Genomic DNA, 21932 nt, shown 5'->3' on the forward strand with positions numbered 1-21932 from the left:
CAGTCTCCTCCACTAATGAGCGCTTCCCTCCCGACAATCGCCTGCAGAAATCAGGCCGTCTAATACAGCCCCAAGTGGATTCCTCCTCTCTCCTCACTGAAAACACATACACGCTCGGCCGAGAATGTATCTATGTATGTGGCGTAGTCGGGAGAGATGACTGTTGGCTAAAAGAGCATTAAGCCAAGAGCTATTGAAGGCGAGCATAATATTAAGACTAATGGTACCTTGAAGTACTCTCTCCTTGTCTGTTTGGATCGCCGCCTCTCTTCAGCTTGCCATACAGCACAGTCTGCAGCCGGCCACCCTTGCTCATTGATCCGGTCCTTCTCCCTATCCTGCAGAAGACAGACTGTGTCATTGAAATTACCTAAGATTTTAGGCCCTTTAAGCACAAAATGTATATAATGGGGGATGGGGACAACACGAGACACCTCTCTCAGCCAGACTGGAAAGGAGCTGCAAGACATGGCTTTCTTTCCTTAAAGGGGTTGTGTCACTTTGGCAAATGGCATTTATCATGCAGACACAGTTAATACAAAGCACTTACTAATGTATTGTGATTGTCCATATTGCTTCCTTTGCAGGCTGTATTCATTTTTCAATCAAATTATAAACTGCTTGTATTCAGGGGTTATGATCGCCCACCCTGCAGTCCAGCAGCAGTGGCCATGATTGAACATTGGAGGGGGAAAAAAAAAAAAAGGAGAGCTGCACTATGCGCACTCCCGGCCATTAGACAGGCTGGCTCTTTTTCTTATAGTGTGCAAGCACGACCACCGCAATTGGATTGCAGGGTGGTCGTAACCCCTGGCTATGAGCAGTGTATAATGCGATGAAAAAAAGAAGCAATATGGACAACCACAATACATTAGTAAGTGCCTTGTATTGACTTTCTCTACATGATACATGCCATTTGCTGTAGTGAGACAACCCCTTTAGGGACTTATTTTATTTTCCTAGCATGGCTGTCCAGAGCTTCTACTGGCAAGCAAATCTCTGATTCTTTGATAATAGATATGCAGAAACTGCAAAAGCATTAAAGGGGTTGTCTCTCACTTCAGCAAATGACTTATCAGGTAGAGAAAGTTAATACAAGGCACTTACTAATGTATTGTGATTGTCCATATTGCCTCCTTTGCTGGCTGGAATCATTTCTCCATCACATTATACCCCGCTTGTTTACAAGGGTTATGACCACCACTGCACTGCACATACAAGGGGCAGGGCAGGAGCATGCGTGCTCCGAGGGTCCCAGCCCCGAGAGGCTGCTGCTTTTCCCTATAGTGTGCAAGCATGACCACCGCAACTGTATTACAGCGTGGTCGTAACCCCTGGAAATGAGCAGTGGATAATGTGATGGTAAAATGAATCCAGCCTGCAAAGGAGGCAATATGGACAATGATAATACATTAGTAAGTGTCTTGTATTAACTACATCTACAAGATCAATTGCTGAAGTGACACAACTACTTTAAGATGGGAAAACACAGACAAAGACATCTTTTATGGCACTGGAAACTTACTTTAAGGATACGGCCACAAGGCTCGGCATTTCCGCTGTGTATATTGCTGCGACTGTACAGTGGATGTTATGTTCCATTGGCACAAAACTAATAGACAGGCTTTTAGGCTACATGCACATGGCACTTGTACGGACTATAGATCCCTGCAGCCTCGATGCTGTTCAGTCCAGGTTCTGTGCATGAGGCCTAACGGTCACAGTCAGTTGTGTGCCAATTAACAGCCCACATTTATTAAAGAGTGGCAATTCATATGCCAGTCTAACAAGTGGGCAGTGATCTGCATCAACATTAAAGGAAGGCAAATGCCCCGATAATAAGTCAGGAAATTAAATCTAAACCTGGTATGAGCATTGATTTGCATCCGTTTCTGGCTTTAGTAATATTAAATCTGTCTAAACACAATTTGTGACTTTTTAATGCCAAAACATGCCAAGGAGGTGCTGTCCCATGTGACTACCCTCATATGCCTGCCCGCTCTGCACTACTGGGCAATCCCACATAACCTTCTTACTGGTATAAATAGATGGGCCTGGATCCTCCCGCCCCTACTAATCATGTACTTTTCTGGATGCCTTGGTTCTCTATTGCTCTCAATGTATTCTTTTTCTGAATTTTGGGCCATTTTGTCCCGTGCCTGTGTTCATTCCCTCCGACACACTTACCAATCATGTATACAGGCAGGGCAGATATAGAATTACATCTGTCCTGTTACTTCAAGCATTGATATGTGGCACAGCCTTAGTATTTTTCTAATCCTGTATCTGCTTTCAACCATGCATTTGTATACCTCTATGTACTATACCAGACATGCTCAACCTGCGGCCCTCCAGCCGTGGTAAAACTACAACTCCCACAATGCCCTGCTGTAGGCTGTTCAAGCATGCTGGGAGTTGTAGTTTTGCAACAGCTGGAGGGTCGCAGGTTGAGCATGCCTGCACTATACGAAATTATATCCTACATAAGACAGTCGCCCCAAAAATAAAAACTACGGCGACACTAAAAATATTTTTTTTCAAAAACGCTTTATTATGTAAAACCGAAACAAACCACCGAAAAAAGTAGTCCTATTTGGTATTGTCCTAGCAGTAACAACCTGCTCTATAAAAATAGCACATGATCTAACTTGTCGGATGAACATTGTAAATAACAAAAAATAAAAACTGTGCCTAAACAACTATTTTTTGTTACCTTGCCTCAGAAAAAGTACCAAAAATCAAGAATGAAAATTCCCGAAACGTTGCACTGATTTAAAAATAATTATCACTGGTGTCTGAATACTAATGAACTAAAGAAGCATTACTCAAAATTCCTGGTGTGCTGTCTCCGGGGATCCGGGTGGAGGGAAACCATATTGGGGACGTGCACCCACTGAAAGCTACCTGGGAGAGTGCGGTGGTCATCCTTGTGCTTACAAGCTCTTTATTACTAGTCATCTGACAGGTTGTAGTGACCACTAAAAATCTAAACTTTCCACGTGTCTATGACATGTCAAAAGTGTTCTGAAGTGACACACTAGGGAATGACATCAGCTCTCTGTCGGACACATTATACTACAATCCTACAATAAACTTCCACCATCAGAATCGTGACTGTAAACGTCAGCCTGTATTCTGCTAGAAGACGTTTTATTTCCACAGCCCCATCCATTTTTGGGTCACTCCTGCAAATAAAGGGTTAATGTCACTTTCACACGTGCACTAGGCATTGCTGTAATGCAAAAGGAGGAGGATTTTTACCTGCCAATTACATGGGGACAACTGTGAATGATCTCCTGAAGATCCACTGAAAAAGACAAAGAAGAATACACAACGTGAATTCACACGTCTGCTTAAGGCTACATGCACACGACCGCGCCATGTTTTGCGGTCGTAACGGGCCACCCATAATAGAAATACTTACTCTCTTCCGCAAAACAGACAAGAATAGGACATGTTCTATTTTTTATTTTTTTTTGCAGGGCCACAGAACAGAGCAAAGGATGCAGAACAGCACACTAAGTCTTTCGTGGTCCCACTGAAGTATATGGGTCCACATCAGAGCCACTTTTTTTTTTACCCGAATAACGGTCATGGGAATGAGGCCTAAGACTCAAGAAAATCACGCATCTAAGCTGTGTCGTTTTAAGGAAATCATTGTTCTAACGTTTAGCTTTTATAAGCCACGCACAGAACTAGACTTTCAAACATAATAGACACATTTCTCCATTGTACATTGCAATTTACAGAGCAGCGTTTTCTACTTTTAAAAGTATAACTGTCGTATTTTTTATTTTTTGGGGGAGTATTGGATTGTGGTGATTAATATCTCCTTGGTGGCCCTATTTCAACTTTTCACTGTGTACTCAATTACCCCTTCAGTCCACAGTTTTGTTCCCTGTACTGCCTACTTTTACCTGTACTTAAAATCAGGTTGCTATGCAGGGTCCGTCCTCTGTGTTGAAGGACGGAGGACGCAGAAGCACGCAGCGTGCAAGGTCAGATTACTGACAGCCAGGGACTGTAAGTAAATGATTACAGCCAGGTCCTCCCCAGCAGCTGATAACAGTGCCTGGGCTGTGTGCACTTCTCCCTGTCCCTGTGCTTGGCAGACGCTCCCTCACTCAGCAGACTGGGACAATGCAGAGTTGGAGCATCGCAGACCAGGGAAGGGAGATCTGCCGTCTGCTCAGTGTATAAATGAAAGCCACATGTGGTAAGAGGACCCCTTTGTGCTGCAGGAGATTAACCCTTTAGGGGGAGGGCTCTGGTTACTGACTTTTGGGGGGCTATTGTTACTGGCTAGTAAGGGCAGGCGGGATTAGCCTCAGGGTGAGGGCAGTGGCGGCCATCTTAACTGAATAGTGAAATTGCAGTTTTATGCAGACTGGTTACCAAGGGCTGAATCTTATTAAATATGGGGTAAGTCAGTCTAATAGTAACTGATCCTGGAATATCATGTTATTAGTAACTACATATATAAAAACCGAAATTAGGGTCTAAGTGTGACAGTTATCCTTTAAATCTCACATCACAGATTGTGCTTGTTCTCTTCCGAGAAGGTGACAAACCAAAGGCCGGCATTGCACTGCATTTTGTATTCAAGGTTTCATTTTTCTTTTTTAGACAATAGGAAGAACTTAAAGGGGTTTTATCATCTAAGACATGGGTGGCTATTTCGCTAGGACATGTCACCAATGTCACATAAGTGCAAGTCTTACAGGTGGGACCTGCACCCATCTCCAGAACGGGCCCCCAAAAGTGATGGAGAGTGCACCATGCTGTGTGCTCTCCATTCATTTCTATGGGTTTTCCAAAAATAGCCAAGCAAGTGCGCTCGTCTGTTTTCGGCAGTCCCATAGAAATGAATAGGATGCTCTCTGATCACTTCAGGGGTCCAGTTCTGGAGAAAGGTGCAGGACCCAGTGGTGGGAGCCTCACCTATCAGACATTGGTGGCATATCCTAACGATATGCCACCAATGTCTCAGTTGAGACAATCACTTTAAATGGATTTTCAACAAAAGACACTTATCCCCCTATCCACAGAAGTGTCTGATCTGCAGAGTCTGAGTCCAGACATGCCACTGAGGCTTAGGTCTACATGTATATATGTACGGAAAAAAAAAACCCTCTAAAACTGAATCGATCTCTGTCAACAAATGCATCGATTAGGCACAGTCTGTGAGGAGTTCATCTCCCTTTGCTTAATGCGGCAATAAGGGCCTTTTTACATGGGTCGATAGAGTGGACAATGGTTGGGAATAAATGCTCATGGGTACCTGCATTGCTGAGAAAAATGAAATGTTAACATATGCAAATGAGTCTCTAGGAGCAATGAGGGAGTTGCCGTTACTCCTAGGGGCTCTGCTCTCTCTGCAACTGCCACACTCTCTGCAGTTTCATTGACAGGGTCAGGCAGTGAAAACGTCATCACATCTGACTGTGTCAAAGTGCAGAGGATGCGGCACTTGTAAAGACAGCAGAGCCTCTAGGTGTAATAGTAACGCCCCCATTGCTCCTAGAGGTTCATTTACATATATTAAAACAATTTTCTCAGTAAAGCAGACACATACGAACATGGGACCAACACAGATGCCTTCAGCTGTCAAGTGCACATGTAACAGGTCAGCCAGTGTCATAGGTACAAATCTGCTGATAGATGCCCTTTAAGAAAGCCTCATTGATAATAAAGTTCCTAAAACCTTTATGGTATACCCGAAGGACATCTCTTAAACTGTGATACCTTGATGCCCGCCCAGCGGCTCGTGTTCTCTGGAAGAGCTTTTCACTGAATGAAGTCCTATAACTCAAGGGCCTCCGTCTGTTGACCCATTTCAATCAAATCAACCAAACCCAAAGAGGCAGAAAGTAGTAGGAGATAGTTCGAAAAAGTGAAGAGTTGTTAGTTTTGCCAGGAAAAGAAAGAAGAAAACAGGTTAAGATTAAATGCCATGATTAATGACACGGGGAAGAGTACATAAAAACAATGTTAGAAAGTTGTTAAGGCCTTGTGAAGAGACATTAGGAATGTGGCAGTGCATGCCAGGTGCTAGTGGACCACACTGATAGACAGGCCTACAGAAGAGAGGGAGAATCAAGCGTGAAAGAGTATGAGGGGAATAGACTTCTGTCAGGGTGCACTCACATTCAAGGGTCATGCCTAACTTCCCAAAAACAGACGATCAACATAACAGGTTTTTAAGGGTGTTGTGCCACTAATAACGCCTGTTCCCATCCACAGGACAGGGCATAAGTGTTTGATTAATGGCTCGGGTTTGACCTCTGGGATCCCCACAAGAACATTCTCAGACTGGTTTCAGACAAGAGAGTGTCACGCTCCAGACTCGCATTACAGCTCCCATCCTGAACTTCCAGCACTGCCGGGGGTCGCATAGCATTATATTGCTTTATGCTATGTAACCCTTATAGTTCTGGAATGTATTGGATAACACTGACAGCATAAATCAATATAATGCTATGCGACCCTGGCAGTGCTGGAAGTTCAGGACAGGTGCTGCGCTGCAAGTCCGGACCGTCTGCGACCGGTGCTGCGCTCGTCTATAAGGTGCCTCATGTGGCAGTTCGGTGGCAATTGCCGACCCCTGTTCTCGTGATTGCTGTTGGTCTGACCTCTGGAACCTGCAGCAATCACATTACACCCCCATTCAGAAAAGGGTGAGGGCAGCATTGAAACACCACTTGCGAAAAAAAATGTCGCTGCAGTGGCCTTTTTTAAACACTGGATTTGTGACTTTTTATGCCAGATAAGTGGCATGGGAGTAATGATAAATTCTGCTACACGTTTCTGATTATGCAGTAATATGGTTATAAAGTCGAATGACCCCAAATGCCAAGATTCTCAGGTTTTTAACACCTTCATGGATTCAAAACCGCTAACTTTGTATCAGCCGGTAATTCCTCCCTACAATATTTTTAACCCTAGGACATTTTGTGATGAGAGCTGCTCGTAGAACCCCTGGGAGACAGCAACAAGAGCTGTCAAAGAGGCATGGGGTGCTTGTAGACACTTTGAGAAGCAATTTTTTTAATTTTTTTTAGGAGCCTTCCCCCACAGTAAGCATGTTGTGAACTATGGGTCTAAAAGAATAAAATGGAAACGCTAAACTATAGTCTAATACAGGGGTAGGCAACCTTCGGCACTCCAGCTGTTGTGAAACTACAACTCCCAGCATGCATACTTACTCTGCTCTTCTAAGAACTCGCATAGAAATGAATGGAACATGCTGGGAATTGTAGTTTCACAACAGCTGGAGTGCCGAAGGTTGCTGATCCCTGGTCTAATATGATCCACAGGTTCTTCCCTGTCATACAGGGAAGGCTGTCAATCACCGAACAGGAGAACCCACTGGACTCCCAAGTACAGAATGAGGCTATATGCACACGACCGTTGTGTGTTTTGCGGTCCGCAAAATGTAGATCCGCAAAACACGGATGGCGTCTGTGTGCGTTCCGCAATTTGTGGAACGCACGGACAGCCATTAATATAACTGCCGATTCTTGTCCGCAAAACGGACAAGAATAGGACAGGTTACATTTTTATTGTGGCCTATGAAACGGAGCAACTGATGCAGACAGCACACGGAGTGCAGCCCCATTTTAGTGAATGGGTCCGCATCCAAGCTGCAAAAACTCGGATGCAGACCAAAATGGTCGTGCGCATGTAGCCCGGGTGAGTAGAGGTTTAAAGGGGTTTTGCAGGGTTTTCCCGATTTCCTCTAGATAGGTCACCAATATCCAATCTAACCCACACCCTCTCCTTAGCCATCGGGTACCCGCGCTGCGGTGGTGGGGACCCAATAGTTGCCATGGCAGCCCCGATGCCTCTCACAGGCATCGGGGCCTGCCAGCTACGGAAGCCCAGGAGATCCAGCCTGAGGGCTGGGTCTCCTAGGCAACTGTCAGCGTCTTACTGTGTAAGGCTGCTTTCACACTAGCGTTCGGGTTTCCGTTCGTGAGCTCCGTTTGAAGGAGCTCACGAGCGGACCCGAACGCAGCCGTCCAGCCCTGATGCAGTCTGAATGGAGGCGGATCCGCTCAGACTGCATCAGTCTGGCGGCGTTCAGCCTCCGCTCCGCTCGCCTCCGCACGGACAGGCGGACAGCTGAACGCTGCTTGCAGCGTTCGGGTGTCCGCCTGGCCGTGCGGAGGCGTGCGGATCCGTCCAGACTTACAATGTAAGTCAATGGGGACGGATCAGTTTGAAGATGCCACAATGTGGCTCAATCTTCAAGCGGATCCGTCTCCCATTGACTTTACATTGAAAGTCTGGACGGATCCGTCCCAGGCTATTTTCACACTTAGCTTTTTTTAGCTAATATAATGCAGACGGATCCGTTCTGAACGGAGCCTCCGTCTGCATTATTATGGGCGGATCCGTTCAGAACGGATCCGCCCGAACGCTAGTGTGAAAGTAGCCTAAGACGCTGACAGCTCAATTCAGTACAATATAGAATGTGTTGTACTGAATTGAAACAGGTATCAAATCCCGAAAAGGTGAAGTCCCACAGTAGGACAAATATAAAAAAAAAAAAAAAAAAAAAAAGTGATAGTTTTTTTTTAAATAGGGGGAAAAAAAGAAAATAGGCATCGCTGCGTTCGTATCGACCAGCTCTATAAAAATATCACATGACCTAACCCCTCAGATGAACACCGTTAAAAAAATAAAATAAAAACTGTGCTAAAAAAACTGCCACATTACATCACTAAAAGTGCAACACCAAGCGATCAAAATTGCATATGCCCCCCAAAATAGTATAAAACAGTCACCTCATCCCACAAAAAAAATGAGTCCCTACTTAAAACAATCGCCCAAAAAAAATAAAAAAAATGGCTCAGACTATGGAGACACTAAAACATGATTTTTTTGTTTCAAAAATGCTTTTATTCTGTTAAATGTAAAAAAAAAAAAAAAAGTACACATATTAGGTATCGCCGCGTCCGTAACAACCTTCTCTATCAAAATACCACATGACCTAAGCCCTCAAGTGAATACCGTAAAAATAAAAAAGGCGTAAAAAAAGCCAGATTTTGTCACCTTACATCACAAAAAGTGTAATAGCAAGCAATCAAAAAGTCATACGCACCCCAAAATCATACCAAACAGTCATCTCATCCCGCAAAAAATGATATCCTACATAAGACAGTCGCCCAAAAAAAAAAAACTATGGCGACAAAAACGCTTTATTATGTAAAACTGAAACAAACAACCGAAAAAAGTAGTCCTATTTGGTATTGTCCTACCCATAACAACCTGCTCTATAAAAAGAGCACATGATCTAACCTGTCGGATGAACATTGTAAATAACAAAAAATAAAAACTGTGCCTAAACAACTATTTTTTGTTACCTTGCCTCAGAAAAAGTACCAAAAATCATATGTACCCTAAAATAGCCGTGTGTCCGTACAGCAGTTTACGACCACATATGGGGTGTTTATGTAAACTACAGAATTGGGGCAATAAATATTGAGTTTTGCTTGGCTGTTAACCCTTGCTTTGTTAGTGGGAAAAATATGGATTTAAATGGAAAATCTGCCAATAAAGTGAAATTCTGAAATTTCATCTCCATTTTCCTTTAATTCTTGTGTAACACCTAAAGGGTTAACAAAGTTTGTAAAATCAGTTTTGAATTCCTTGAGGGATGTAGTTTCTAAAATGGGGTAATTTTGGGTGGTTTCTATTATGTAAACCTCACAAAGTGACTTCAGACCTGAATTAGTCCTTAAAAAGTTTCAGAAAAATTTCAAGATTTGCTTCTAAACTTGTAAGCCTTCTAACGTCCCCAAAAAATAAAATGGCATTCACAAAATGATCCAAACATGTAGACATAATGGAAATGTAAAGTAATAACAATTTTTGGAGTTAATACTATTATAAAACTAGAGAAATTGAAATTTGCTAATGTTTCAGAATTATTTGTAAATTTGGTATTTTTTTTATAAATAAACATTTTTACTCAGTTTTACCACTGTCATGAAGTACAATATGTGATGAGAAAACAAATCTCAGAATGCCCTGGATAAGTAAAAGCATTTTAAAGTTATCACCACATAAAGTGACACATGTCAGATAAGGTGTTAAAGACATAGTAGTTCCTGCTCACAACAATAGAAATCTCTGCGGAGTACGCTACCTGTTGTGCTTCTCTTGCTGTAATAACTGTGCTGCTATTTTCCTAAGGTCTGTTACTTCCCTTATTTCATCCTCTTCTTCCTCTTCTAATAATTGTTCCTTCTGAAGCCTGATGGGTAAAAAAAATAAAGAATTGTACATTTTTAAAAATTGGGGGTAAAAAAACTAAACAAGTTTTCACAAATGAATAGTAAATATAGGAAACTTTGTAATATATCTCACTGAAGAATTATGTTTCCTCCAGGGCTTCTCTAGCTGCCTTTCTCCTCTTTTCCTTTATTCAGCCTCTTATCTCAAATGGCACCTCTCTGTCCCCAGTCACACAAAAAAAATCTAGGAGTGAGAGTTGAGGATGGAAGAGAAGGCAGCTGCAAGCTAGTTTTTGATTAGCTCACTCGGAACAGTAGTAGAGCCTCATCTTACTCGATAAAGCAGAGTCAAAAGTGCTAAGTGTAGCAGAGCTTTAGAACCAGAGAGCCTAGAAAAATAAAATAAAATAAAATAAAATAAAATTCACAAGAAATACCTTTGTTCTTCCTCCCATTCTTCATGCTCTTCAACTTTCTCTGACTTATCGTTCAGTTTCCCTCTTTCCTTAAACAAAAGAATCAAGTCACAGAATTACAAAACCATAAAAAAAAAAGGAGATTTTTTGTGAAACTCATCTGTAAAATCTTTTTCTCGTCTTTTCCATTGGGGGGACACAGACCATGGGTATAGCTTAGGCCACCACTAGGAGGAGACACCAGGGCTGTGGAGTCGGTAGATAAATGCTCCGACTCCGACTCCTCAGTTTTATGTACTTCCGACTCCCCGACTCCGACTCCTCTGTATTTAATATGCGAATGTATTTTATACATTCCTTGAAGGAAAGAAAAGTTCTTCTAAGCTCTTCTAGCACAGAGAGGTAGTTGGGCAGAAGCTGCTGCCTTCTCCTTTGTGTGCTGATCTTCTGCTGAAGATAGGGCAGTGGGAGGATCCAGGAAGGGACATTTATTTTAAAACATGATTTCCCTAGAAGAATCCCATAGTCATGTTTAAAGTTTAAAGGGACACTGACAGGGCCAATAAGCATATTGAGGTATATATATGGCACTACAGGTCTTATAATGGGTATTACAATCATATAAGTATCCCCCCTGTCCACATTATACATACAGTAAACTAAGTTTTATAACCTGCTCCAACAGTCTTCAATCTGCCCAAGGGGCGGCGTTTCACCTCTCTTGCGCCCAGCCAGCCTCCCCCAACTGCCGCTTTGAAGCGCCGCCCAGCTCATGAATATTCAGTTTGCTGGGCGGCTTCTGCGGTCCCCGCTCTGAAGCGCTTCGCTTAACAGTGCCCGGCGCATGCGCCGGATCTTGTGAAGTCCGGTACAGTAAGCGCCGCCCAGCTCATCAATATTCACTTCGCTGGGCGGCGCTTACTGTCCCCGACTTCACAAGAGCCGGCGCATGCGCCGGGCACTGTTCAGCGCAGCGCTTCAGAGCGGGGACCGCAGAAGCCGCCCAGCAAACTGAATATTCATGAGCTGGGCGGCGCTTCAAAGCAGCAGTTGGGGGAGGCTGGCTGGGCGCAAGAGAGGTGAAACGCCGCCCCTTGGGCAGATTGAAGACCGTTGGAGCAGGTTATAAAACTTAGTTTACTGTATGTATAATGTGGACAGGGGGGATACTTATATGATTGTAATACCCATTATAAGACCTGTAGTGCCATATATATACCTCAATATGCTTATTGGCCCTGTCAGTGTCCCTTTAAGATAACATTCTGAGTTTACACGTTTTATAGCCTTAGCTGAATGACAGCAGTTTTTCCAATGGTTTACAGCTTCAGTCTTGAACTATTGACCCTCCATTCCCTTCACTTATACAAGTGTCTCTAGTCCTGCAAAACACATATTTACTTAATCCCTTATCAGTGAGAGGCTCGGTAAACCATGGGCATTGTGTTCCCTGTAACATCAGAACACAACACAATGGAAAGTATATGTATTGCCACTCCTAATTGTGCATTGCGTGCCATATAGTGAAGCATATGAAAAGCATGCTTCTTCACATCACTGAACGCGTTTGTTTTGCGGTTACGTGAGGCATTGCATGCATTGGCCTTTATTCTTACAGTAGAGAAGTCATTAATTATAACTGTTTATGAATTCGGACATTTAAACTTGCTTTTTTTTTTTTTTATTCCAATTTAAATTTAGTAGGAGTCGGAGTCGGTTCATTTTTTGCCGACTCCGACTCCAGGTACCCAAAATTGACTCAGACTCCTCGACTCCGACTCAGACTCCACAGCCCTGGGAGACACTATGCAAATAAGAAAAAAAAACAGCTTTTCCTCCACTGGCTATACCCCCATGCTCCAACAGGAGGACCTCAGTGCGCACAAAAGCAGTAGGAGAAGGAGACCAAAACCAAATATTAACACAGAAAAACCGAACGAAGTAATACCGTCATCGGGCCGTTAACCATAAGGTCCCAATAGAATAGAACCAACCCCTCCTGCAATAGACAAGAATGGGTGGGAGCTGTGTCCCCCAATGGAAAAGACGAGAAAAAGGATTTTATAGGCAAGTTTCACAAAAAATCTCCTATTCTTGCCCATACCATTGGGGGACACAGACCATGGGACGTCCTAGAGCAGTCCATGAGGTGGGAAGTCCAGCACCTCCAGAGTGAAACGTCCAACAGTTAAACAGGAACCACAGCCTGCAATACCTTGCGCCTTAGGGCAGCATCAGCCAACGCCAGAGAGTGCAGCTGGTAGAACTTGGTAAAGGTATGCAAGGACGACCAGGTGGCCGCCTTACAAAGTTGTGATGTAGAGGCTCAATTGCGCCTAGCCCAGGAGGCCCCCACAGCCCTGGTGGAGTGCGTGGTAACCCCCGCTGGGGGAACCCTACCCCGGGACCAATAGGCCATGGCAATAGTCTACCGAATCCACAGTGGTCTTGGAGGCCGCCAGACCCTTATGAGGCCCCTCGGGAACCACAAAAAGGGAGTCCGAGCGGCGAAATGGGGCAGTAACTAACAGGTACACCCGCAAAGCACGGACAACATCCAGAGAATGGAGAGAACGCTCCTTAGGGTTCGCCGGGGCGGAATTATGTCCTCATTAAGGTGGAAGGCGGAGGCCACCTTGGGCAAAAAAGAAGGGACTGGGCGCAGTACCACCTTATCCTTGTGGAAGACCAAAAAGGGCTCCTTAGAGGAAAGGGCGGCCAGCTCCGATACCCTCCTGATAGAGGTGATGGCCACCAAAAAGACCACCTTCCAGGTGAGAAGACTCAGGGAAATGTCCCTCAGGGGCTTAAAAGGAGTCGCCTGTAGAGAAGACAGAACCAGGTTCAGATCCCAGAGGGGCAGGGGAGTGACATATGGAGGGACCGAATGCGCCACCCCCTGTAGGAAGGTCCACACCGGACCGAGCAGAGCCAGAGACCGCTGAAAGAAAATGGATCTGGCCCTTCAGAGAGCTCAGGGACATTCCCATCTCAAGGCCCGACTGGAGAAAGGAGAGGACCACCGGAAGAGAAAAACAAAGGGGAAAAACACCTATCTTCTCGCAAAAGGCAAGAAAGGCCTTCCTGGTATGATAGTATATCCGGGAGGAAGCTGGTTTCCTGGCTTTTATCATGGTCTTCACGACAGAGTCTGAGAAGCCCCTCTTCAAGATGGAGGTCTCAACAGCCACGCCGTTAAACAAAGCGACTGTAAATTTTGGTGGAAGAGCGGTCCTTGAGACAACAGGTCCTCCCTGAGAGGAAGAGGCCACGGAACGTCTGCCAGCATCAGAGTGACCTCCGAGAACCAGGCGCGGCCAGGCCAATCGGGGGCGATGAGGATGGTCGGGATTCCTTCTGCCGCGACCCTGCGAAGAACGTTTGGGAGTAGAGGCAGTGGTGGGAAGACATATAGGAGGGCGAAGTCTTGCCACGGAGACACCAGAGCGTCCACCCCGTACGCCTCCGGATCCCGTGCTCGGCCAGGAACGTGGAAACCTTGTTGTTGAGCCTGGACGCCATCAAGTCCACGTCCGGGCGGCCCCAACCCCAACGGCGACAGATGTCCTTGAATACGTCCGGATGCAGAGACCACTCTCCCGGATCCACCCTGTTGCGGCTGAGAAAGTCTGCCGTCCAGTTTTCCAGACAATATTGGAACGTGAGCTTCCGCCCACTGGAGGATCCTTTTCACCTCCTGCATCACCGTCCGGCTGCGGGTTCCGCACTGATGATTGATGTAGGCCACAGCTGTGGCATTGTCCGACTGGACCCTTACCGGGAGACCCGCTAGGAGGGGGGTCCAATGAGAGAGAGAAAAATTGCTCTAAGTTCCAGTATGTTGATCAAAAGGCGGGCTTCCGCCTCTGACCACACTCCCTGAACTGTCCGAGCCCGGAGAACGCCACCCCAACCCAGGAGACTGGCATCGGTGGTGACGACTGTCCAGGAGATTGGGAGGAAGGATCTCCCCGAAGTCAGATGCTGAGGGGACAGCCACCACGGGAGTTTCATGCAAACCCGAGGAGGTAGGCGGATCTGAGAGTCCAGACCCCTCGATGTCCTGTCCCAGAAGGACAGGACGCCCATTGCAGAGGCCGAGTGTGAAACTGGGTAAAGGGGACTGCCTCGAAGGAGGCCACCCAGAACCTGCATGCACTCCCGGATGGAGATACACGGGGAATGCAGAAGGCGAGACACCGACTCCCGTATCCGTGAGAACTTGTAATCCGGCAGGAATACCCAGGCTGCAGTGGTGTCCAGAATAATCCCCAGGAAGGTCACGCTCTGGGAAGGTTGGAGAGAGGACTTCGGGAAGTTGATCAGCCAGCCGAACTGTTGCAGAGTCTGAACAGTGATCCTGACGCTGTCTTCGGCCTGGGGACGAGAGGGAGCCTTTATCAGTATGTCGTCCAGGTAGGGCAACAGAGATATGCGCCAGGAGCAGCGCCAAGATCTTTGTGAATACCCGCGGGGCTGTCGCCAGCCCAAAGGGAAGGGCGACGAACTGATAATGACGGCCACCAATGGCGACGCGCAGGAATCTGTGGTGAGATTCTGCGATAGGCGTCCCGGATGTCCACTGACGCGAGGAACTCCCCTGGAAGAAGAGAAGCAATAACGGAGCGGAGGGATTCCATCCGGAACCTCCGCACCCGCAGGGACTTGTTTAATAGCTTCAGGTCTAGGACCGGACGCACTGATCCCTCCTTCTTTGGCACTACAAAGAGATTTGAGTATAACCCTGTGCACTGGGGCAACTACTCCCCGGACCAAAAGAGAAGAGATCACTTGTAAAAGGGCCGAGTCCTGGGCCGGATCCCCTGGGACCCGAGAAGGAAAGAAACGTTCCGGAGGTCTGGAAGCGAATTCTATCTTGTAACCGTAAGTTACAATTTCCAGGGCCCAGGCGTCTTGAACATGATCTCTCCAGACTTGCTGAAAGGAGAGCAGACGGCCCCACACTCCAGGCGGAGGACTGCTTGGGAGCCGCGGGGGCGGGAAGAACTCCCCTGGAATTGTGCCCGCGGGCGCCAGGAAGGCTGAGGCTTAAAAGGAAGGCTTCTTGCGGGAGTCCTGAGAGCCGCCGGAGGAGGCTGTCGCAGACTTGGAGGAGGAAAATCGCCAAAAGGACTGGTTTCTAGAGCCAGAGGGGAAAGGACCTTGGCGAACTCGCCATGAATGGGGAATGCGACTGCCTCTGGTTTCCTGGAATGGAAAAGGGGGAATTCTTGGCTACTAGTGGAAGATTGTTCCCCCTGGATGTTAAAGGTGTCACGGACCACCGTGACCAAGTCTGCCACCATGGTGAAGAGCTTAGGCGAGGGTTCCAGCTCCGTGTCCTCGTCCGAGCCGGACCTTTCCCCTTCAGACCTGTAGACCCTGCGAGGGGGAGAGACTGAACACTCCTTCAGGTGAGGGGGGGGGGGGGGAAGCAGAGTCATCCGAGGAGGGATGCTGCTGCGTACCCTGCTTCTTAACGGTCGAGCGTCCTCTGTGGGGGGCACCGGGAGGTGGAGCGGTGCTAACCACAGGATCAGAGGCCGCCATGCGTTGCATAAAGGCCATGGCCGCGCGCGAGACTTGGGCCAAGTCTGCGGCCGCCCTAGATATGGCAGAGGCCCAGGAGGGCTCCGCGGGCTTCGAAGGGGCGGTGGAGGGACTGGGCTGGATTGGTGGAGGAGGAGGAGGATGAGGATGATCCTGTCCTGAGGCGAGGCAAGGCAAGAGTCACAGGATCCTGAAACAGACAGTGGCAGGCAGCATACCTTACAGGATCCCAGTGGGACCAGAGTTGCCGCTTTAGATTTTTGGGGAGCTCCAGGTCTAGGCATGATGGCGACAATCCCGGAGTCAGGGTTTCCAAAAGCTTTGCAGAACGCTACAGTCCTACCGTGATCTGTGAGGAGCAGCCAGGAGTGGAGAAGCGCTGAGGCAAAGCGGAAGCGCCGGAGCAGACGTGATATGCTGCGCCGCCCAGTCGCGTCACAGATCGCACGAAAATCGCGCGCTCGTGGGAAATATGAAAAAGGCAGACCCCCGGCTCCGAATATGGCATCCACAGCCAGGGATGAAGGGGTTAAAAAAATTAAAATTAAATAAAATAAACTCTGCGAAAACGGGAAAAGGCGCTGCAACTAGCCACAGCACCAACAAGGAATCCCTCCTCCCCTCAACCCAGCAGGCCCACCCTGATCCACAGGCAAGCCCCAAAGAAGCATGCACTCCCCGTGTCACACAGCTAGTACGGGGGGGGGAGGGGGAGATTGCAGGAGAGCCGTTGTACTTATCTGAGTCCTGCAGTCTTCACCCTCTGTTCGGGACCAGCAGGGTCACCTCTTCAGTCATCTGGCACAAGGAGTGGCAGTGATCTGGATAGAGGGCAGGACTAGGTGACCCTGGATCTGGTAGGCCACCGGAGCTGCAGGTCGACCCCGGTTCCACTCATCTTCTGGGGGGGGGAGGGGAGGTAGCCGGGGACGTCCATTCGACCCTGGCGCTCGCTCCACTGAGAGACCAGGGACGCACCGTGCGACCCTGCGTCCTTAATTGAGAGGAAAAAAAAAAAAAAAAAACAGGAGAAGAAGAAAAAAAAAAGAATACAAGGACAACCCTGCAGGAGTGTCACCTCCTTAACCGACACGAAGCTAAAACTGAGGTCCTCCTGTTGGAGCATGGTGGTATAGCCAGTTGAGGAGGAGCTGTTTTTTCTTATTTGCATAGTGTCTCCTCCTAGTGGGGGCCTAAGCTATACCCATGGTCTGTGTCCCCCAATGGAATGGGCGAGAAACAGTTAATTACACTTGTACTAAAATTACCTTAATATAAGAAACAAAGGGGCCGGTAAGCTGAACATCGCTATGGTCAGACAGAGCAGTATCCTCAGCACTGGGGTCATAGTCATAGATCTCCTGATCGTGACCTGCATGGTTAAGAAATGAATGAAGAACCGTTACAAGAAAATATGTAGAGAGAGAGAGAAAAAACAGAGACAAACATGTCATCCAGAAAGGAGAAAAACAGTTTCCACTAACAAAGCACTTTGCAGAGCAAAGGGGTTTTCAGTACCCAGGCCTACAAACATAACATCATGACAGACGTTTTACTAAATGATAGGTATTCTTTAACCCTTTTTTTGTTTTACACCCCTGAATTTCAGAAATAAAAAAAAAAAAACACACTAATATTCCCATCTGTGCACATTTTGGTTTACATTTCTGGTGGAGTGCACTGGAAAAAACAATGTTAACCTTATAAAAGTACATACACTTTGTGTCATTTCCAAAAACAGAACATAAATTATACTTCGACTGCAATGAATTAAGATTATTCTAGTTATTTTATCTGAAAAAAAAAAAAAAAAACACGTTTCACATAGAGCCTTTTGGCCAAATATTGCTGCTGGAGACTAATGACTGATCATTGTGAAAAGGATTTTAAAAAGACATCTCGCATTTTTTATTTTTTTTTTAACCACAGAATGTGCTTTCCCTTTGCAAATTTTTTTTTTCAGTACTCCCCCTGCACCTCACCCTTCCTATTACTTTTTTAGAGGAGTGGTCACAAAACTGGAAAAAATCATGGGGGGGGGGGGGACGACACACACTCGCTCTCATGATGTATTGTACCATAGAAGCAGTTCTTAAGAAATGCATTTTGTGTACACTGTATCACTGCAATGTGTGAACATATCCCTTACAGAAAGGCTACCCACATCCATCACCATGAAAAGGTTACCTTTATGAGAGTCCAGTTTGCTCCCTAGTAAATGATTGTCATTTTTCAGTGCCTGGTCTCTTGTTTCTGATACCTGAGAGTGAAGGCTGATTGTATCGTCGTCAGAAGGCTGCACGGCAAGAGAGAATTAAGGGTCACAGGTATTTCCATAACATTTATTTTACACCTAAAGGGGTTGGTTCACAAGCAACACTTTGGGGGTCATTTATTAAGAGCGATGTTTTAGACGCCAGTCTTAATATCTCCTATAGTCGACGGTGGATCCGCTGGAGTTATGTAAAAGCCACGGCCTCTACATTACAAGCGGTGGTGGATCCGCTGAAGTTAACGCAAGACAGAAAGCTCTCTACATTTACACCAATTTTATATGCCTAAACCAGGGGTAGAAAATGGCCAATGAGGCGGACCTGCCGATCCTGTCCCCTTCCGAGCCCACTGTTTTAGACCTGGCGTTAGCAGGGAAAAGTTGCAGATTTGCACCAAAAATACACCTAACATAGGCATATTTCTGGTTAGTAAAAGACTCCTTTATCTCTATCCACAGTATAGGTCAACCTATAGATGAATGTATAATGAGTGAGGTAGTGTGTGTGCGACCACAGGAGCCAGCCACGTGGATTTCTCTGTAGTCCTATACACAGTGAATTGAGAGGTGCCTGGACATGCGCAATATGGGGGAGGATTTATAATTCCCTGCGTGCCTGATAAACCGTCGCTGAAAAATCTCCCCTTTTTCTTTGTACTTGCCACTTTTCTAAAAGGGAGCATGGCAAGGGCGGGGAAGAAGGCATGGACAGACGCCACAATAAATATATCTTCATCTATGCCAGTTTTCCGGTGTAAATGAAGGCAGACATTTACAGCAGCTATGAGCTGTAGTAGATTTCTGGTTAGGTGTACGGGCCGCAGGACAAGGAGTGTTCCGCTGTTTCCAGACGTCCCCACTGAAATGCATGTGAAGGGCACAGCGCAAGAGTGGCCACCACTCCATTCACTTTTATGGGGCTGACGGAAATAACGGAGCCTGTCGATACATACATAAAGTGGATGTAGTTCTAAGCCAGCCACCACTAGAGGTCACTATATGCATATTAATCTACAGGGGAGATACTACTCAGTACATTGGGGTAAACATGAATACGTAATTACAATTCCCTGACAGAACAAATGGTATTTAAATCTCTTCTACTTTCCAAAATTGAGCTTAAGAGCACTAATAACAGTTATCACGTGGCCGATTCTGTGAGGTGTATAGCAGGCATATATCCTGCTTCTTGTGTATGAGCATGGTTTGGTTGTATTGATGCAAACCCCTCATCCTACCCTAGGATGGTTCACACAGGGGCAGAGGATAACAGATAAGTGCTGTTGGTGGAGCAGCCCCTTTAATAGTACTGCACTTCAGGAAGACTTTTCTGCGGAGACATATGTAAGCAGATGTCTGGGTTGTTTCCTTCTTTAGAATTAGTATCACTGCCCATCAGAAAAACTACAGGACATGTCCTGCACTGACTGGTGACTCCGGCTACTTTCACACTGGCATTTTGGCTTTCCGGTTGTGAAATCCGTTCAGGGCTCTCACAAGCGGTCCAAAAACTGATCAGTTTTGCCCTTAATGCATTCTGAATGGAAAAGGATCCGCTCAGAATGTATCAGTTTGCCTCCGTTCAGTCACCATTCCGTTCTGGAGGCTGCTTGCAGCGTTTTGGTGTCCGCTTGACTAAACTGAGCCAAACGGATCCATCCCTGGCACACAATGTAAGTCAATGGGGACGGATCCGTTTTCTCTGACACAATCTAGCACAATAGAAAACGGATCCGTCCGTCCTGGGATGCGGAGCGAGACGGATCCGTCATGACACACAATGTAAGTCAATGGGGGCGTATCCGTTTTCTCTGACACAATAGAAAAGTGATCCGTCCCCCATTGACTTTCAATGGTGTTCATGACGGATCCGTCTTGGCTCTATAAGACATAATATAACTGGATCCGTTCATGACGGATGCATGCGGTTGTATTATTGTAACTGAAGCGTTTTTTGCAGATCCATGACTGATCCCCAAAAATGCTAGTGTGAAAGTAGCCTAACTGCAAAGTAAAGAAAAGCTGCAAGTCAGCCCTGTTAATTATCTATGAAAACTACATAGCAAAGTGTATACGGCTGTATAGGCGTACAGTGGCAAACCTTGCCCCAGAAGTATTTTTTGAGGGGTGCAGACAACGCCATTCCATACAAATAAAGTACACCGGCCTGGTGACGACCAAAGGATACAATGGGTGAATAGGGCCCTATGAATAGGTCTGATGTATGCGGTGGAAATACACCCAAACCCAACTTAGTCTGTGACCCATAAAAAATGTAAACGTCACTTAGATGAAGACTGGCGGTGGAGAGGCACACATCTAACCCTAGGTTACGTTACATATGCTGCGCACTGACAGAAAAATATTAAAGGGAAAAGTACATCTTAAAGGGGCGTTTCGGTTACATTAAATTATCCCCTATTCGATTGGTGGGAATCCTACCGCTGGGACAAGAGTGTCCGGTCGGGCATGCACGCGGATGCTCCATTCATTTCTAAGGAAATTCCAGAGCTCTGCTATGTCCTGAATTCCCATAGAAATGAATGGAGCGGCAGCAGGCATGCCTGACCAGTCACTCCTTTTATTTTAGAGGACTGCAGGAGGTATATAGAAAACAAGGAAAGCGGGAAACTCTCATAAAAATATCTCACAAATTGGCCGATACCACATGACACAGATTGTGGATTCATGTCGCTAAACTGCACAACGTACTTCAGTTGTAGACAGACGCTTATCTCCATTGTCGCTGCCAATTCCAGAGTCAGGTCCATGGTTTTTACTTGGGTAGAAGTCTTCAATACTAGACAAAAAGTAAAATAAAATGAAAAACCCCTATAAAAGAGCCTTCAAAAAAAGTACGTGTCTGGATAATTTACGGACATGATCTGTGTAAGGCTACTTTCACACTTGCGCTTGATCGGATCCGTTCTGAACAGATCCGATCATATTAATGCAGACGGAGGCTCCGTTCAGTACGGATCCGTCTGCATTAATAACTTTAAAAAATTTCGCAAGTGCGCAAGTAGCCTGCGCGGATCCGTTCAGACTTTCAATGTAAAGTCAATGGGGGACGGATCCGCTTGAAGATTGAGCCATATGGTGACATCTTCAAGCGGATCCGTTCCCATTGACTTACATTGTAAGTCTGAACGGATCCGCACGCCTCCGCACGGCCAGGCGGACACCCGAACGCTGCAAGCAGCGTTCAGCTGTCCGCCTGTCCGTGCGGAGGCGAGCGGAGCGGAGGCTGAACGTCGCCAGACTGATGCAGTCTGAGCGGATCCGCTCCATTCAGACTGCATCAGGGCTGGACGGAGGCGTTCGGGTCCGCTCGTGAGCCCCTTCAAACGGAGCGCACGAGCGGACCGACGAACGCTAGTGTGAAAGTAGCCTAAGCCTGAAAGCTTACTTTTGACCACCATTTATTTTACATTCAGACACTGCTGAGAGATC

The 21932-nt window shown here is 46.4% G+C and overlaps 1 protein-coding gene across 1 annotated transcript in view; it reads right to left on the reverse strand.

Annotated features, from left to right (window-relative positions):
- Nucleotides 1-21932, reverse strand: part of LRCH2 (leucine rich repeats and calponin homology domain containing 2) — a 112338-nt gene that overhangs the window by 41720 nt on the left and 48686 nt on the right. The window contains exons 7-13 of the mRNA XM_044268945.1: nt 21192-21279; nt 18395-18503; nt 17476-17579; nt 10679-10746; nt 10154-10261; nt 3262-3307; nt 228-338 (exon numbers count right to left, since the gene is read on the reverse strand). Coding sequence (XP_044124880.1) covers nt 228-338; nt 3262-3307; nt 10154-10261; nt 10679-10746; nt 17476-17579; nt 18395-18503; nt 21192-21279 — 634 coding nt within the window. The remainder of the gene's footprint in view (nt 1-227; nt 339-3261; nt 3308-10153; nt 10262-10678; nt 10747-17475; nt 17580-18394; nt 18504-21191; nt 21280-21932) is intronic.

Source organism: Bufo gargarizans, chromosome 9 (assembly GCF_014858855.1).
Source record: "Bufo gargarizans isolate SCDJY-AF-19 chromosome 9, ASM1485885v1, whole genome shotgun sequence".
Classification (NCBI taxonomy): Eukaryota; Metazoa; Chordata; class Amphibia; order Anura; family Bufonidae; genus Bufo; species Bufo gargarizans.